This window comes from Mustela lutreola, chromosome 4, assembly GCF_030435805.1.
Source record: "Mustela lutreola isolate mMusLut2 chromosome 4, mMusLut2.pri, whole genome shotgun sequence".
NCBI lineage: Eukaryota > Metazoa > Chordata > Mammalia > Carnivora > Mustelidae > Mustela > Mustela lutreola.
In genome coordinates, this window is record NC_081293.1 from 110,701,994 (window position 1) to 110,722,340 (window position 20,347).

Here is a 20,347-nt window from a genome sequence, read left to right on the forward strand (position 1 = left end):
AACAATAGACTCAAAATGGATGAAGGACCTCAATGTACGAAAGGAATCCATCAAAATCCTTGAGGAGAACACGGGCAGCAACCTCTTCGACCTCTGCCGCAGCAACATCTTCCTAGGAACAACGCAAAAGGCAAGGGAAGCAAGGGAAAAAAAGAACTACTGGGATTTCATCAAGATCAAAAGCTTTTGCACAGCAAAGGAAACAGTTAACAAAATCAAAAGACAATTGACAGAATGGGAGAAGATATTTGCAAATGACATATCAGATAAAGGACTAGTGTCCAGAATCTATAAAGAACTTAGCAAACTCAACACCCAAAGAACAAATAATCCAATCAAGAAATGGGCAGAAGACATGAACAGACATTTCTGCAAAGAAGATATCCAGATGGCCAACAGACACATGAAAAAGTGCTCCATATCAGTCGGCATCAGGGAAATACAAATCAAAACCACAATGAGATATCACCTCACACCAGTCAGAATGGCTAAAATCAACAAGTCAGGAAATGACAGATGCTGGCGAGGATGCGGAGAAAGGGGAACCCTCCTACACTGTTGGTGGGAATGCAAGCTGGTGCAGCCACTCTGGAAAACAGCATGGAGGTTCCTCAAAATGTTGAAAATAGAACTGCCCTATGACCCAGCAATGGCACTACTGGGTATTTACCCTAAAGATACAAATGTAGTGATCCAAAGGGACACATGCACCCGAATGTTTATAGCAGCAATGTCCACAATAGCCAAACTATGGAAAGAACCTAGATGTCCATCAACAGATGAATGGATCAAGAAGATGTGGTATATATACACAATGGAATACTATGCAGCCATCAAAAGAAATGAAATCTTGCCATTTGCAACAACATGGATGGAACTAGAGCGTATCATGCTCAGCGAAATAAGTCAAGCAGAGAAAGACAACTATCATATGATCTCCCTGATATGAGGAAGTGGTGATGCAACATGGAGGCTTAAGTGGGTAGAAGAAGAATAAATGAAACAAGATGGGATTGGGAGGGAGACAAACCATAAGTGACTCTTAATCTCACAAAACAAACTGAGGGTTGCTGCGGGGAGGGGGTTTGGGAGAAGGGGGTGGGATTATGGACATTGGGGAGGGTATGTGATTTGGTGAGTGCTGTGAAGTGTGTAAACCTGGTGATTCACAGACCTGTACCCCTGGGGATAAAAATATATGTTTATAAAAAATTAAAAATTAAAAAAAAATGTTATTATGTAATGTGTTGTAATAAACATCTAGTTGTAGTGCTAAGTAAGTTTTAAAAAATAACAGAATAAGAATGAGAACAAATCAGTTTAAATATTGTGTTCATGAAATATACACTTTTGGAGGCAATAATGGGAGCTTAAAATATTGTTTTCCCCCTATTGTTAGGGTTTTCCAGTTTTATGGAGATCCTGTGGTTATTGTCCTCTTGTTCTTTTCAGTTTGTCTTCTGGGGGCAGGGCCTATGCATTGTTCTTCAGTCAGTCTTGTGTGGGCAGAGTTGCCCTGCCACCTATCAAGGGGCTGGGCTCTGCGGAAACCTGCTGTTCAGGCTTTGGTTCTCTGGAGGCTTTTGTTCTTTCATGGCTTTTGGTGGCTTTTTGGAGGGTTAGTGCAAAGTAAACTGTCCACACTCAGACCTCCGCCTCAGAGAGAAGCCTCTGTCTACTCCTCTCTGGATTGTTCAGAGTACACAGACTTCCCCTCTGCAAACTCCATTGAACACTGCAAACTGCCACAGCATTGCCTGTTCCCACCCACCACCTCAGTGGTTGTCCTGAGGACCACACTTGTCTCTACACCGCCGTGCCCTAAAACAGTGAGCAATATTTGTTCAGGCCAGCCTGATTCTGGTGACTGTTGTCGCTGACTGTCTGGAGTCCACACCCATCCTGAGTGCACTCAAACCCAGTGGCAGTGCAGGTCATGGAAGGCTGTCAGCCCAGGGACTTCAGGCAAGAGCTTGTATTAGGCTCTCTCAGATTGGGCTGGGGTGTACCCAACCCCAGTGGTGGTGCAAGCATTGGGAAGTTGCAGGCTCAGGGACCACTGGCAGGAGCCCCTGTCGGGCGCTCTCAGGCTTGAGTGGGCACAAGCTGTGACCATCCTCGAACCATGGGCTTAGGTACAAGCCTGTGGCCGAGCAATTCTACCAATTTTTCCTCAAGACCTTTTGTTCTTTTTTTGTACTTTTTACCAGACTCCAAGTTAATGCTGGTCTGTGAGCACAGGACACTTTCATATTGTTGTATTACTTCCCAATGTCTCCCTTCTGATGGCTCCCTCTCCTTCTGTTTATCCTCTGATATCAGTCCAAACACTCCCACTCTGCTTTACCCCTCCACTGATAATCTTCTGCCCCCACAGAAATCCAGAAGTATATAATCTTACATTTCAGGCCGATTTCATGGTGTTCAGATTGTTCTAGTAGATATTTAGCTCACTTTAGGGGACTGGTTGAAACAGGGTCTCTTACTTCTCTGCCATCTCGCCAGAGTGCCCTCCCCCTTTTTAAATGTAATGTTCAGAGGGTCCACTTTTCATGATTTTACTTGATCAGGAAAGAAGAACAATTATATATCTTTCAAGAATATTCTTCTTGGCATTACAGTCCTTCTCACTTTAACCTTGCTCAACTCAAAGTATGACTCATTAACAATGAGTTACAGGGCACAAAATGGTGTTCATTTGATGGAGCCGAATCACAACTCAACTTAAAATAGTAATTTGGCTACTGAGGTTTTAGTATGATCTTGAGGTTTTCAGATTTGAATTTTATATACCAGAAAAAGGTGAAGTGCCATTAGTAAAGATTGGGTGAGGCTCATATGTATAAAGTTTCTTTCATTCTACAAAATGAATACATTTCTTTCCATTAGTAAAGCTGTTCATCAAACATTATGGCTGTCCTAGTGAATTCCAGGTTGGAAGGGATGCAAGATGAACTACTATCCCAATGAGGATCATTACCGTAATGCAAATAGACTTTTCCTAATCACTGAGGGTCCCTTATGATTCAGGTATGATTCAGTCATGGTGTCCCAATGTTGACCCATTGGTGTAGACACCAGTTTAGACATTGTGGGCAGCCAACTGAAAGTGTCCTAGCCCATGGTGATCCAGTAACTCAGTAGATTCAGTAACGTCCTGGAATAAACATCACAGACCAAGGCTACAGAAGGCTCCTAAGAAGTAGCCAGTTTATACTTTTCTCTGTGATTCACAAGCAATTTTTAAGCAGTGGGAAACAAACATGTAAGAAGAACTGTGAAGAGCTTTCTATATACAAGTTTAAATTTCTGAAGTAAATTTTTGTCTTCTTGGAACGTTGGGGGAAAAAAAACCCCACATGCCTAAAATGGTAACACTCAGTTTAAGGCTCCAAGTCACTAAACCAAGACTTAATACCTAACCCAAGTACAATTTCAACCCTCCAGAAGAGTAACATTTACCCAGTCAACATGGGCATTTCCTGATCAGCCCCAGAAAGATTCCTGATGGATTCCCCTCTTTCTCTTTAGGAAGATGACCTTGCCTAAAACAATGGATTCTTTGCTAAGAATTTTCTTTTTCTGCTCCCTCGCTGTTGTTAAAAAGGTTTCCTTTCCTCTAACCCTTTTGAGTTCCACTCTACTCCTAGACGGGATGCTGAGTGATTCATTAATACATTAATTAATAACGCTATTAGATTTTTAACATTTACTTAGTTCCAATTTTTGTTCGTTAACAGGTTTTATGGCTGTGACAGAATCTGAAATGGACTCCCAGGGACATTCAGTAACAAAGGAAAACACAGAGGTGGTGACCGTTAGTCCTTTGAATTCAGGATATTTCTCACCTGATCCAATGGCTGTGGGTGAGTTCTTGGCTCATGCTTGACTCTCTTTTTGTTTAAACTCCTACTGTAATTGATTTTGCTTTACAGGGCAGGCCAGCTTGGGCTGGCAGAGTGTTATGCTAGTGTTAAGTCGAGGTAGCATGTTTTTTTTGGTTTTTTTTTTCAGCTCTGTTGAGCTAGTATATTTGCCCAGAAGCCAACTGACCTGGCACACAACCAAGCCCCTAAACGTTTAGACCGAGTTCCCCGGGTGGAACCCTCAGGAATTGTCCAGGAGAATTGGTGTTGCACAAGAGTATTCTTTGGCCAGAACTCAGTTACATCTCTTACTGGCCATACACTAATGTGTGCATAATTTTTAGTCTTTTTTGTAGACCATGAGTTGTGGGGCGGAAGGAGAGGGAAAAGCAGACTTCCCACTAAACAGGGAGCCTCCAATGGGGCTTAATCCCATTACCCCAGGATCAGGACATGAGCTGAATGCAGATGCTTAACAGACTCAGCCACCCAGGTGAGCCCAAATTGCAAATCTAAAAGTCCTTTTGTGTTTTAAGGAATTGGCTTGGTAACCACCAGGTTGGAGACTTCAAAAGTACAAAACACCATTGTCTGACCAGTCAGCTCCATAATTCTGGAAAAATTGCTTGCTTTCTGGAGGCTTCATGCCTCTTCCCTCTGGGTTCTTTGAACACCTGCAGCTGGACTTCATTCCACTGCCAGTTGGTACATGTTGTCAATATGCCCTTGTCATTGTTTATATGTTTTCTGGGTGAGGTAAAGCCTTTCCCTGTCAAGAGGCTGATGTCCTCATTGTTGCAAAGACATTCTTAAAAATGGGTTTCCTCTTTGGGTACACCTTCTGTGATCTCCAGTGACTAGGGCACATAATTCACAGGGAAAATCACAAGAGCCTTTAGGAAAACCTTGCAAACTTCCTGGAATTGTCTCAGTGTACAAACTTCTGCTGATCCTTTGGATGTGAGTCCTCATTGTCTGATGCTCAAGCCTGTAATCATCAGGTTACAGAAACCTTCTCAAAGCACAATTAAAGGGTCCTCTCAGTCACAGGGTGCAGCCTGGTGATTAGGTATTTAAGACATAATATCAGAGGAAGATAGCCCTGGACATTTCCAATAGAAGAGGGACATTACTAAGTGTTCCTGCTATAAAACTAATCGTTGAACCTTGTACACATTCCACAGCTACAGAAGTCTCCACCTGACCCCTAGTCCTGCCCAGACACTGGAGTTTCTGAATCAAATTGAGGGACAGAGAAGTAGCTGACATCCAAATAGACTGCTTTCATCTGGACAGGGGTTCCAAGCTTCATACTTTAGATATAACATCCTTTCTCCCTCTTTTCTTTTCCTTTACTCTGTCAATGGCCTGATTCTCCCAGGTCAATGCCAAGAGGCCTAATCTCTAGAATCAGAGTTACCTAGCAGAAAATATAACCCTAAAAAAATCCTAATTTTTCTCAAGGTCATAAGACATCTTATTGGTTGATTACCATAAAGTTCTATTGGAAGTTAGTTAGGAATTACCAAGACACCACCGGGATTCACTCCTTTGGCTGGTCCTACTTCTTCAGTGAGGGATAATTATAAAGAAGTACAATCAAGATCTTTCCCTTCATTCTTGAAGTTGTTGCAGATGCTCTCCTAAAGCAAAGAGTAGCCTCCCCCAAAAAACAAAAAACAAACAAACAAACAAGTAAAACTCTTTGACTCTGACTAAAGCAGTTCTTGAAAGTAAAATAGCCCTTGATTATGACTCCGCTGAGCAATCTGGATCTTTGCTGTAGGCAACACCATGTTCCATACCAAGTTGAACACTATTGGGAAAATTAAAACCCAATAACATCAGATCATTGTGCAAGCCATGTGGCTTAAAAGTCACTCTTTAATGGTGTCTTTCTTACTTATTTGATTTTAATTGCTTCAAGTCTTGGGGACTATGACAAACATGAGGAATTATCCTGTTTAGAGGCATCATAATAATCTGCCTGGTGTGCTATGTCCTCTCAAAAGCTTTACATGCAAATACAAAGCCAGTAATCTCCAAGCAAATGATCTAAGACTGGAACATTACAACGAATGAAGAGAATGACCAACTCAAAAATTGTAAAGCTGAAGTTGAAACCTGTGACTATCACAAGGGTTAAGAAAAAGGTTATCACCCAGAGGAACAACAATTACTGTGAGAAGGTCAGAGCAGTTGCTGAGAGTAGTGTTAATGCCTTCAATTTAGAACCCATCTCTCCATTCATCTGAGAGTCTGAACAAAAGGCAGAGTTGTTATAAAGGAAAACCACAGGTTCAACATGTACTCAGTTAGCTTAAGGCCACAAGTTATTAAGTCTTCATACCTACCCAACTGCCGAGTCAACACCCAGAAATGTAATCTTTAATGAGTGGACATGGGAACTTCCTGGTCAGCACTAGGCAGTTTACTGATGGTCCCCCTCCATTCCCCATAAGAGGATGACCTTGCCTCAGCCAGTGGTTTCCTTGCTGATAATTTCATTCTCACTCCCTATCTTGAAAAACCTCTTTCCTATTGGCCTTTGAAGCTCCTCTCTACTTCCTGGATAGGATGATGCCTGACTCATGAATAGGCTTATAAATACAGCCAATTAAATCTTTAAAATTACCCAGTTTTGAATTTTCGGTATTTCCCAGATTCCTGGTTGCTTCAAGTCTTGGGGACTTTGAGACAATATTCACATTAAACATTTACTTTTACCTGACCTATGATGAAGATCAAATGAAATTATGCCAGTGAAAATGCTTGTTGAAAACACAACATGGGAGAATTTATTACTATATTCATTGTATTTATTTATATATTTTCCTAAAATTTACTTAAATAAGATTATAAGTCAGCCCTAATGTTTTAATTTCTATAACTGACAGGAAGCAAATGAGCAAGGCATAAATTTAATGTAGCCCCTTGGCTGAAGTATCCTGTTAGGTTTTGATTTCTCTAGTGTGCAGAGAAAAGTAAAAAGTATAGTAAGTTTCATGGTGAGAATTATGGTAAGGGAGAAGTTCCTGTGTATATGACGTATTTTACTTAGCATTTCTGAAAGGAATGTCTCCAAGTTCTCATAGCAAGAAAGCTAAAAAAGACATTTCTGTTAATGCAATTCAATAGCAGATTTCTAATTTTGGTTCACAGAATTTTCTTTTTTTTTTTTTTCAGGATTTTATTTATTTATTTGAGAGAGAGAGAGGAGCAGATTCCCTGCTGAGCAGGGAGCCTGATATGGTATTAGATCCCGGGACCCAGATATCATGACCTGAGGCAATGGCAGATGTACAACTGACTGAGCCACCCAGGCATCCCTGTTTTTGTTTTTGATAAAAACTTATATATATGTATATAGATACATGAAAGCACAGAATGATGAAGTGATTCTCAAGAGAAAAAACTCATCTTGTCCTCATTTTTGACAAGTCTTGAGAAAGAGCACCTAGATCCCATGTACAGGTTTTATACGAAACTTGTTACTGTACTGTCTTTATGTCAAACAATACATGATGATAAGAGATTTTCATTTATCTTTTCTAAAGTTTTATTTTACTCTCAGTTAGTAAACATACAGTGTTATATTAATTTCAGATATAAATATGATCAATAAAGTCACTGTATAGAAAAAAAGGAGATCTTTAAGCCACTGTAAAGTAAGTTCTTGAGGATATTTTAACATCTAACAATTCTAGTAATTATTTATAGTTGTATATAGTATTTTATATACTGTATATCATATATAGTAATTATATATAATATGATCATCTAACAATTATAGTAATTATAATTAACATAATTATAGTAACATTTTCCTTTCTGGGATATATTCAAATGTTATATCTCAAACCTATTTCTTCAAAAGCCCACCAAAATAAGATTGTGCGGAGTACATACAATTGCACACCATAACCATGTCTCTGTGGACAAAGTTAAATAGATCAGAAAAAGGATAAAACAAAAGAGCGTTGCAACTCTCTCTTCCTGTACCCTGTGGTCAATGATCATTTTACTGAATTTTGTCTTAGTATGTATGTTGGGTGCTTTTGTGTTTTGTTTTGTCTTTGTTTTGTATTTACACTATAGGTAAATACAACTCCTTTTTTGTGTGTGGTCAGATGGCTCTAAATGTGACACGGGGGCTCAGTTGGTAAAGCACCTGCCCTTGGCTCAGGTCTTGATCCCAGGGTCATGGGATTGAGTCCTGCTTTGGGCCCCCTGTTTATTTTTTTATATTTTTAGTAATTTATTTATTTATTTGACACGCAGAGAGAGAGAGAATAAGGAAGAGGGGGGGCATAAGTAGGGGGAGCTACAGGCAAGCAGAGGGAGAGGGAGAAGCAGGATCCCCACTGAGCGAGGAACCTGAAGGGTGGCTGGATCCCAGGACCCAGGGTCATGATCTGAACCAAAGAAAGCCACTTAACTGACTAAGTGCCCCTAGGCTCTCTGTTTAGTGGGGAATCTGCTTCTCCCTCTACCTTTGTCTCTTTTTCCTGTTCATGCTCTCTCCCTCTCAAATAAATAAATAAAATATTTTTAAAAATGAGTATCTGTAATGAAAAGGTCATTGGCTAAGATGAAAGACTAAGATATCTGGAATAGATGGTGTTTGACAGTGTACAATAGGGAATTATGTTCCATTTCTATGGGGTGTTTTACAAGGTGCTTTTCACATGCTCTCACTCATGTAAATGCCCACCATCATCCTTTGAGGGCAGGCTCTAACAATCACTTGCATAATTTTGCAAGGTACATAGACTCTTTAAATTTTATTTCCTTCTGGGTAAAATGGAGTCCTGCAAATTCAGCTGATATGAGTGTAACTGGGGGATCAGATGACGTAATACATGTGAACCTTTAACACAGTGTCTGGCAGAGTAGTAATCATTTAATAGGTATTAACTTTCATTCATACTGTTGTCATGTCTACAAATACTACCACTCCACAAAATCATGTGCAGTATGTGAGGATATTGAAATTTGTATGATTTGAAAGATATGACTGCTTTCTTTTGCTTAGATGGGAAAGCGACCTAAACCAGACTCCTTATAAACATGTAAGGTTCTGCTGTGATTCTAGGGTTGGATGGATTCATCTTGGGAACAGTACTTCAAGTCAGCAGTGGGTGCTGAGGACTGTACAGCAGCCAGTTTCTGGTTATTTTTCCATTCAACAAATTTTTATATGACACCTACTTTGCAGTAGGCACTGTGCTAGGAGCTATGAGCAGAGAAGGAAAACAAAATAGTCTTTGGCAATATGAGATATGAATCCATCAGAATCCTAGAGGAGAGCATAGGCAGTAACCTCTTCGATATCAGCCACAGCAACTTCTTTCAAGACATGTCTCCAAGGGGAAAGAAAACAAAAGTGAAAATGAACTTTTGGGACTTCATCAAAATCAAAAGCTTCTGCACAGCAAAGGAAACAGTCAAAAAAACAAAGAGGCAACCCACAGAATGGGAGAATATATTTGCAAATGACAGTACAGACAAAAGGTTGATATCCAGGATCTATAAAGAACTTCTCAAACTCAACACACACAAAACAGACAATCATATCAAAAAATGGGCAGAAGACATGAACACTTCTCCAATGAAGGCATACAAATGGCTATCAGACACATGAAAACATGTCATCACTAGCCAGTAGGAAGATTCAAATTAAAAGCACATTGACATACCACCTTATACCAGTTAGAATGGCCAAAATTAGCAAGACAGGGAACAACATATGTTGGAGAGGATGTGGAGAAAGGGGAACCCTCTTACACTGTTGGTGGGAATGGAAGTTGTCCAGCCACTTTGGAGAACAGTGTGGAGATTCCTCAAGAAATTAAAAATAGAGCTTCCCTATGACCCTGCAATTGCACTCCTGGGTATTTACCCCAAAGATGCAGATGCAATGAAAAGAAGGGCCATCTGTACCCCAATGTTTATAGCAGCAATGGCCATGGTTGCCAAACAGTGGATAGAACCAAGATGTTCTTCAACGGATGAATGGATAAGGAAGACGTGACCCATATACACTATGGAGTCTTATGCCTCCATCAAAAAGGATAAATACCCAACTTTTGTATCAACATGGATGGGACTGGAAAATTATGCTGAGTGAAATAAGTCAAGCAGAGAGAGTTAATTATCATATGGTCTCACTTATTTGTGGAGCATAACAAATAGCATGGAGGACATAGGGAGATAGAGAGAAGAGAGTAGAGGGAAATTGGAAGGGGAGGTGAACCATGAGAGACTATGGACTCTGAAAAAGAACCCAAGGGTTTTGGAGGGGCAGGGATTGGGAGGTTGGGGCAGCCAGGTGGTAGGTATTAAGGAGGGCACGTATTGCATGGAGCACCAGGTGTGGTGAAAAAACAATGAATTCAAAAAAAAAAAAAAAAAACAATGAATTCTGTTTTGCTGAAAAGAAATCATATATATATATATATATATACACACACACACACATATATACCTAAGACTACCATATATATATGGTATTTACCCTCCAGCTATGGGGGAAAAAAGGAAAGAAAATGCATAATTCATGAAGTTCAACATCTTCATGTACAAAAATACAATTTTGAATTGATTTACCGAATTACACAGACTCAGAACAATCAATTCTGGAATTCCAGAGGTCATATTAGTAAAGACTCTCCTCTCTGCTTACTAATTGTTATCTATCATCTATCTATCTATCTATCATCTAAATATCTATCTATCCACATCACAGATACACATCAAATAATGGATTTGAACAATTGAATAATACTTGCACTCATTTCTTTCAGAGCTTGCTGCTATTAACTCCACAAAATCTTCTCTGAATGATGAAAATGGTAAGATTTTTTTCTATGTTTGCCTTTATGTTCTGCTGTAGCATTTTTTCCTCCTCGTCAACATCACCATTGAACTGCCCTGGCTTCAGGGAAAAACCTCAGAATGCTTAATCTTGGACAATAGACTGAGTGAAATTTTAAGACAATCCATCATCTCTCAGGAATCATCATCACACAGTAAATGCTGCTTTGGGTGTGAGAGGACGATAAGTTAGGGGTGCAGTGATGTGCTCTGAATTCTTTCAACAGTGGAATTCATTAACTTCTGTGACCTTTGTTACTACTGACTGAGGAAAACAGGATATCAATTGCTTCTAGATTTTTTTTTCCAGATTGCTTCTAAATTTTTAAAAGAAATGTTCTTGCTGGTGGTTAATAACATGAACTGACACTGAGAGCTTCTCATACAGAAGGTGCTGCATTGTGAGTGCATTTTGTTTAAATCTCCTAATACTCACTGTGAGGATTTTATTCCCATTTTACACAGGGGGGCAATGAGCTAAATTTATTTGTCTCCATACCACACAGAAAGATCTAGGGCTTCATACCAGACCATCTGAATCAAGAGTTCATATACTCTTTTAGTATTTATTCTTGCTCTAATCCCCAAAGCCGAGACCCTGAGACAGGTGTACACATGGGGAGGGGGTTTGAGTGCAGGGCTTCTGGTGCCACAGAGTGGACTTAAACTCCACTCTTTTAAATATAAGTTGCATGACTGTGGCTAAACTATTTACATTTTCTGAACACACCAAAATGACACAAATAACACCTAACTCATTCATAGAAGATATAACGTGACATATGTGAAATGTCTAGCATAGGTATCTCACTTAGCTGCTACATCGTAAGTACTAGCTCCTGATGTTTTCTCCCAACATATGAACAGAGGTAATGATGAAGAACATTGGTTCTAGCCCTGCTGATCCACCCTCCATGTCCAGTATCAAAAAACTTGTGGGCTGTAACCATCATCATCACCTTCTTCATTATCATCATCCTAGCTTATAGTTTTGCTTAATCATTTTTATATCTTTGTTATTTTTTGCACATGAATATGCAGAATTATAGAGAGCTGAGAAAGTGTTCTTAAATGATGTATTGCTGGATTTGAAATCTAGCTTCTGGTACTTACTAGTTGCATGAAATCAGCCCTTCTCTCTCTGTCTTCAGATTATTTGTAAAAATGGGAGTGAAAATAATAATAATTTCATAGGTTATTGAAAAATTAAATAAAGTTAAGCTGTGCATACAAAGTTGCCAAAATAAGTAACAGCTAGTTCGTACTTAGTGGATATTGCCTCTTACTCTTTCTTTTTTCATGAGTCAGATTTATAAGACCCAACGCAATTCTGAGGTGTTACAAAGTCCAACAAAGTTGTATTTGTTTTAAGCTAATTGCTATCCATGAAATTTCTGCAGAACTTATATTGCCTCTTATTCTTACTTCGAAACATGGTAGGGAAGAAGGAATGTTAAAAGCTATTTATCACCAATGCCTTTTTCCTATTGGATTCATTCATTAAAACACAACCTTACTTTTTATTACTTTGGAACGTTCTAGGTGAATTTCATAGATGTTTGAAAACTGTGTTTTCAAACTGTGTTCTGAGTTGTCTTGGGGCCGGTGGTGGTGGAGATGGTGATGTAGGTGTTTATTCTCCAGTTGTGCTGGTGTGAGTGTGTCACTTTAACCTAGGTCATCAGAAGTGTATACAGTCACCCTTCGCCCATTAATAAGTCCTAGCCTTTCAAAACAACATGTGAAATTAATGAAATGCTTCTTTTAGACACTCTGCAGCTGCAACTTGGGAACACGTCTGCCTACTATACCTACCTCCTCCTCCTCCTGAAGAGCCTGGTCTACTCCGTCATCATCGTCATCTGTCTGCTTGGGAGACCAGCACTCAGTGGCAGTGGGAAGAGTTCCTAACACATGGTGGCACAAGGTGTCACTTCTTGCCATTGGCTAGTGTCCCTAAAAGTATCTGCTGAGGATCTAGTGAGCCTTCTTTCTGATATTGAGTTATCTCAGTTCACATGTGTCTTTTCTTGTGTCATTATCCAAAAACAGGCTTACAAACCCCTTGACAAACAGAAGCTTTCACTCTGCAGCTAGAACAAATTCTGCCATGACTCAGGGGCTGGGCCAGGGGGCATCCACAGAGTCTTTTGCACCACCCGCTCATTGTTGTCCACCAGCTCCCAGCCACCCAGTCCCCATGCCTCTGGGTACAACCACCATACACCTTACAACCTCATTCCTTGAACTCTTTAACCAGATTACTGCCTTGAAGTCTTTATTTTATATACCTGCAAGCCAACATGCTTGTTACCTAACATTTGTGTGTTTTTCATAATAGGCACAATAAAAACAATCAAAATCCTTCTCTGGCCTCTGTGTAATTTATTTAGTGCTAATTGAGAGTCCAAAGTAAAGGACAGCATGACAACTGAGTCTTCCAATTCAGCATCACTTGTAATAATGGTCAATTCCACATTTCTAATTCTTTCTCTGAAATAGTCCTTATGAAGCTTTCTTTGGGGTACTGATCCTATGTGAGCCACAGACAATCAAGGTTTCCAGGTTATTTTTCATTCAAAATTTAGCAGATTCAGACTCATTTGGTTGAATACACTCTGGTGGTGACACTATAACATGTCACATGACTGGTGGCTGTGCTCAGACCTGGTCTAGTGTGTCACAGGCACCAAAATTCCTGATGTCACAAGAATCTCAAGAGAGCTGCACTAACACTGAAAAGGTAAAATGGTGCAGGCATTAAGTACTTGACTTCTGAACTCCATATGCTTGAGCTTAAATCTTGGTTCTATATCTATTTGAACCCTCTGACATAATTTTTTCATTTGTGAAATGGAGTTGAAGTGACCCATCTCTTGGAGTTGTGTGGATAAAATGAGTTAACTTTCCTGGGTACCCGTGAGTGCTCAACAACATTAGCCTCTACTGTTGGCAGCTCTACGTTAGAAGTAAGAGAAACACACACATACACATGCAAACACACTAACAATTAGAGCACTCGTTAATATGTATGTGTATATTTCTACACATATGGATGTAAATCAAAATATTCAGTGTGTTAAGTGGTGGAAAAGGTAGTGATTGTTTATTTTTTCTATTTTTGTTAACAAATCCATTTAATGTAGTAACTTCAATACATTAGAATTTAAACAATATGTCATTTAAAATTGGGAAGGATTTTTTCTTAATTTACAATCAGATTCAGTTCTTGGGAAACAGGTGCTTTTGGAAACCATGTAGAGGTTCCCATGTGGAAACAACATAAAGCCCACAAGATACAAAAAGAGGAAATTTAATTTTGATTTACTCCTTGTCAAAAATTTCTTCAGACCTCTTAGGACACATGTCTGGGCCCTTACTCAGACATGTGGAATTAATTCTGCTTGTGGAAAGCATGGAGGCACAGAGAGGAAACTAGCAAATTACTTAAGCCGTGTGAGCTAATGTCACTGCTGGGGGTCCTAGGCGCTGTGTCCTGTGGCTCAACTCTCCAGCACGTTCCCTCCCCAACTGGACCTGGGCTGCCCTGGACTGCGAGGTGCAAAGAGGGGGAGGGTGGTGGTCCTGGAAGCAGTGTGAGTGGAAGGAGGGCGCTATGTTCTCCTTCAAATGTGGTGGATTCCTGGAAGTGCTTGAAGTCAAGCTGGCCCTGCTGGTTGGGGCTCTGCAACCACTGGCTCTGGTGCTGAAAGATGAAATAAGAACAGTTAAACCACAGCCAACTTTGCTCCTTTGTAAAAGGCCACAGCTAATGGAAAGAAAATATCCATCTGCACACATGCTCTCAAATATACTCTTTGGCTGTGGCTGAGGGTCCCTCTATTTATACCACGTTCATTCTTGTAGCTGCAATGTGAGTTAGGATTGTAAGCCCAGGGCTGTTGAGTTGCTACACACTCAGTCCATTCCGATGACACTGTTCTGAAGGAAATAGCAGAGATTTCTTGTAGCACTAGGTGATCCCCAACATTCCACCGGGATCTGTGCTTTTCATGGCAGGTGATTTACTGAGGCTCAGAATTTTGGTTTCATTTTGTCCGTGTAGGCAGGGTGACATGAGACCCATGCCCATGAGGTTACTAGCACAGGGTGACCGTAGACGACACAACAGCAGGTGCTTCTTTCCTCACAAGAACACATGGACATACGGAGGCTCTGAATTCAACTGTGTCACTGAATTTCACAGACTGAGTCATGCCAGTTCCCTACAGGGACAAGTGACTACAGAGCAACACAGAGCAATGCTCAGTAGAAGGCTTGCACAACAGATAAGTGTGTTTGAGGAGGGGTGTGGAGGAGAGGGTGGCTTTTCAGTGATGTGAACATAAAAAGTAAGTGTCTACACCCACATCCCACCCAAACATGGAACAGAGATTGTGCCCAATCCCGGGATCCACTCTGTTCAGGCCTTGGGGAAACAAAACTCTACTGCAGACATTACTGCTTTGGCTTTTACAGCCCGACTTCACAAAGCATATTCTCATCCTAGACTTCACTCCTCTTGTTCTATACAGAGAACCAACATCTGTGTGAGCTTTGGCTTCCGTGAGCATGGGCCCATGTTACTCTTTCAGCCCAGCATGTGTGGGAGGGTACATTGTAACCTCAGGGTACATTGTAAATTCACCTCTTGCTTAGACATCATCAGTGGACCTGGTGTATATGTGGCTCTCCACCTGACACAGGATATTATGTGACCATACCACCAAGTTCTGGAGATGTGGATCCCAACACCAGAATGTACATACCCTCCTAGCCCCTTTCTCCACCTTACAAAACTCTTTCTGGTTAATCCTCAGACTCCCACACCCCTCCTGGTGGCACTTCTGTTATTTGGTCTATTCTCAGAACAGCACAGATGGAGCTTACCTGACCTGCGCAAATACACACATTTGTGTCATTACATCCAGCAGTTTTTTATTCATGAAATAGCTCTGACAAAATAATACTTGTTTTCCTTCATGCACGTTTTTCTCTAAAACCAGAAAAAGTCTAAATGTCTAAGAATAGAAAAAAGTCAAATAATTATTATATTTCCATGAAATATTTCGCACTAAAATTTATATTTATGTATTGGGCAACAATTTGGTAAATACTTATGCTATTTCAAGCAAAAGCAAATATGTAATGAAAAACCTGTATATCCCATAAGACCATATTTATAAAAATAAATATATATATATATATGTGTGTGTGTGTGTGTGTGTGTGGACGTGCTTGCAAATCAGAGAGAGAAGGAAATACCCAGGTATTTTCAATCATTTCTGGATCTTCCAAAATCTCTACAGCAAAATGACTTTATTACTTTTACATTAGAATTTAAAACATGATATGAATAATATTGGTGATATGACAACAATTATGTGAACATATAAACACAAAATAAGAGACAAACTGTCCACAGTGATGTGTCACAGAGTTCACAAGTTCTATGATCTTGTTCTATGCACATTTTTTTTTTAAAAGCCTGTATTGAGGTACCTGGGTGGCTCAGTGGGTTAAGCCGCTGCCTTCAGCTCAGGTCATGATCTCAGGGTCCTGGGATCGAGTCCCGCATTAGGCTCTCTGCTCAGCAGGGAGCCTGCTTCCTTCTCTCTCTCTCTCTATCTGCCTGCCTCTCTGTCTACTTGTGATCTCTCTCTGTCAAATAAATAAAATATTAAAAAAATAAAAAAGCCTGTATTACTCTCACAATGAGGGAAGGAACATAAAAAAAAGTAGCCGCAGGAAGACCAGGGTCGCAGGTGAGGGATAGAGCCGACTCACACACGAAGGAAGCAGCCCACCTCACAGTTGCTTTAATCCTTTCAGATAGTATACCTCAAGTAAGATATTTTCTTTTCCTGAGAATGTCTGCTGCATTATAGCCAAGAACCTATCTGGCACAGGCAAATAAATAGCAGAGAACCTTTAGAAAAGATGTGTTCCACATCTTAACCTCATACATGTCCCATAGTTCAGGAGAAGTTTGTGGTAAAATACACAGACAAGGCATCACTGTTGGGAGGCTTCACTTTCCAGCCTATTAAACTGCTGTAGAGACACTGGGGCAGATTACATGCCTTCTCACCTAGAAACGAGTCTGAGGAGATGGTCACACCACGTCTTCCTGTTTCTAGGCTCACTGCCCACCTGTCAAGATAATGGCGTTTGAGCCTCATGAGGCTGACATGTCTTGGGATTATTTGGAAGTTCTAAATAAAGCCAAAGATTGGATTAAAACATAGTAATACGTATAGTTTACATAATTTAAAAGTGAACGGTAGCAAGGTCCTCTTTTATGGTCAACAAATCTTTCCGTGAATGCTAGAAATAAAACCAGACTAGAGCAACAAAAGTGACTATTTTGGTGGCTGGGAAATGTCTGATTTGCACAATTGTCTGAGAATGGTTTATATCTGAAACCTACAGAATTCAGGAACGACAGCAGTGCACTCGTCTGCGTTGCTCCCTTCTTCCCCCAGCTCCCACACTGAGCATCGTGAGCTAGAAGTTTCCTCCCAATTAGGAGAGGCCTTGTGAATGGGATCCAAAGTCACACAGTGTAAGGAGCTGGTTAATCTGGGATGCAGCGATGCCAAGGGGAGCTGACAAGCTGTGTGGTGTGCAAGCAGGAAGGCCAGGGGCTCTGCGGGTCTGCGGCTGGGGTCATGACTGCAGCAAGCATGTGCTCGGCTGAAGCTGTGTGCGTGCTTAGCAGGGACTCAAAAAAGCCCAACCCAGCCACACATGGCTGGTTGACAGTGAGGTGACCGTCTAATGCACAGGAGCCATGAAAAGACTCAGAAAAAGTATAGCTGAGAAGATGTACACGTTAGCACGTACAATCTATGTGCTAATTGTGTAAAATAGGAATGTGCTACCCAAGACCTACAACAAAACCATCTGGCAGAAGCGAAGTCTTAATCAAGTTTCTGGGACACATCCCTAAGTAATCTTGGAACCATGAAGCTGCGAAGACCCAGGGTGATACCCAGGAAGCTAGGCTGAAAACTAAAATAACTAGGAAAGAAAACAGGAGAGACATGAGCAGTCACATACCGCAGGAGATAGACTATCACAGATGATGTCCAAGCAGTTTTCTCAGCGTGCAAACCGCAATGAAAGCAACCTTCTGGAGAAAGTCACAATCTCAAATTGCCACAATATATTTTCAACAAAATATTTTTCAATAAAAAATAATAAGACCGTCAAAGAATCACAAAAGTGTGACTGTTGTTAGGGGGTGATAACCCCTACCACTCAATACAAACTCTTTGAGGTGTGCGGTTACTTCGAAGTAGCTGTAAGAAGTTCATGTTCAAAACCACGTTTAAAATACTAAGGAGGATCACAACTTTGTTCTTGGTGGCTACTAAGGCATCCCTCCGGCATCCTTCCTTGGAGCCCGCAGCGAAGGAGGGGCGCCTTTGCCACCGCTACCTCAGTCCTGGGTAGCCTGTACCTGGGCCTCTGTGCCTTGCCCCGCAGCCAGGCCCATGGTACTGTGAGCCGGCGAGGGAGTCCTGCTCCGCGCGGTGGATATGCGGGTGACGCACGGCCCCTGCCCTCCCCCTGCCCCCTTAGCTATGAAGCTTGAGCAGCATCTGGGCACAGAGCCCGTGCTGGCCTTCATTGCTGCCATCACCACCGTTGCTGCTACGGGCGTTGGTGTTGGAGGCAGGCGCTGGTGGCCTGCAGTTGGGCGGCGGCCCTGGGCCTTGGGCTCCCTATGCGCGGTGGTCAAACAGGGCAAGCAGCGAAGAGCTCAGCTTCAGCCTGTGCACCAGCCCCACGTGCGCGCTGCTGCTCTACCTGGACCGTGGTGACTGCGACTTCCTGGACCTGCTGGTGGTGGACGGGAGCCAAAAATAAACAAATAAATGAAATAAATACAAAAAGCCAAAAATGCATATTGTTACAAGTATACCAAAGTTACAACACAAACATGTATTTAGAAGAAATAAAATCTAGAATAGAAAAGTTGTATCCTGAAATGAAATACTCACTAGAGAGCTTTAAGAGAATAGTTCCATTGGCAGAAGAAACAATCTCAACACAAAGGAACACCTTCAACCTGATAAAGGGCATCTATGAAAACCCACAGCTGACATCATACTCAATGCTGAAGGACTGGATGCTTTTCCCCAAAGAACAGGAACCAGACTGGGATATTTGCTCTTGACACTTCTGTTCAACATGGTAACAGATTCTAGAGAGTGTGACTAGAAAAAATACGAAGATTTCTAGCAGATTGAAAAGGAAATGCCAAAACATCTTCAACCACAGATGACATGGTCTTGTTTGTAGGTAATTTCATAGAATCTACACGCACACAAAACCAAAAGTAGAACTTATGAACAAGGTCAGCATCGTCACAAGGTACACCTTCAACGTACAAAATATCAGTTGGATTTCTGCATACTGGCTTGACCACTTGAAAATGAAATTTAAGAAACAATTCCATTTACAATAGAACCAAAAGAAATAAAACATTTAGGAATTAATTTAAGAAAAGAAGAGCAAATCTTGTATGTGGAGAATTACAAAATATTGCAGAAAAATTAATAAAATTTAAGAATAAGAATACTAAGAAATATAAGAAAATTTAAGAATCTAAGAAAAATTAAGAATAAAATGAATTAATAAAATTAAGAAAAATTAAAGAATATCTAAATAAATCCAGAGAGGATCCATGTTATAGGTTAAAAGACTCAATATTGTCATGATGGTAGTTCTTAGCAAATTCATTAAAGATTCAGTGGAGCAGGCATTGGGGGAGCAAGTTATCAAGCGTACACTAAAATTAACATGAACACCCGAAACACCTTGAAGGAGAAGAAAGCTAGAGGAATGATAATGTTCAACCTTTAGAAGCAGAGAGGGGAAGGGGCTCACCCAAAATTAGCTTTGGAAGATGAGACTGATGATGCTGCACACACAGAGGGTGTGGAAAGCTTTGTTCCTGGCACAACAAGTCTGAGGGGTTGCAGGCAGGCCTTTCAAGCACAAGCTTACAGCACCTATGAAGCCACAGGTGACTCGAGCGTTGCTGACTTTTAGAGCTGCTGTCTCAGCTCAGCCTGACTGTTTTCCATCTCTTTCCCTGAGGGACAGGGCCGTTCAGATGCGCACAGTACTTAGTGTCCTAGGACTGGGATCACCAGGAACAAAGAGGCACTGGCTGTTTCAGGTGTTGGAATATCCTTTCCCCCGGGGCTCACACTGTCTTCTAGAAAAGCCTGGCCTGACAGCTGGAGAGAGGAGCCACGTTCTCTCCCCACCCTGTCCTCTACCTGCTCTGATTTTCTTCTGGGGCTCACTGAAGAATGGAGACCCAAGACCCACCTCACATACATCCCTACACCCCTGAATGCAACTCCCTTCAAATCAGCCCTTCCAGGGTCTTCCTTCTAGCTCAGTCCCAGCTGTCTCAGGAGCCTAACCTGGGGAGACTCTAACTGGTTCTTCTTCAGCCTGTTGAGGTGACATTTGGAAATCAAGTAACCACAAGAGCATTCAAGCAAGAAGGTGATGGGATGATGGGGAACTCCCAGCCGAAAGGCCCTGAGGAAAAATTTGGAAGGACAGTCGTGACCAGGAGA

General features: G+C 41.1%; 1 gene segment (V, D, J or C); it reads left to right on the top strand.

Moving 5' to 3' along the window:
- Positions 1-13,110, top strand: part of LOC131829216 (T cell receptor gamma constant 2-like) — a 47,486-nt gene extending 34,376 nt beyond the window's left edge. The window contains 3 exon segments of the C gene segment in view: positions 3,741-3,866; positions 10,673-10,720; positions 12,511-13,110. Coding sequence covers positions 3,741-3,866; positions 10,673-10,720; positions 12,511-12,653 — 317 coding nt within the window.
- Positions 13,111-20,347: the final 7,237 nt, after the last annotated feature.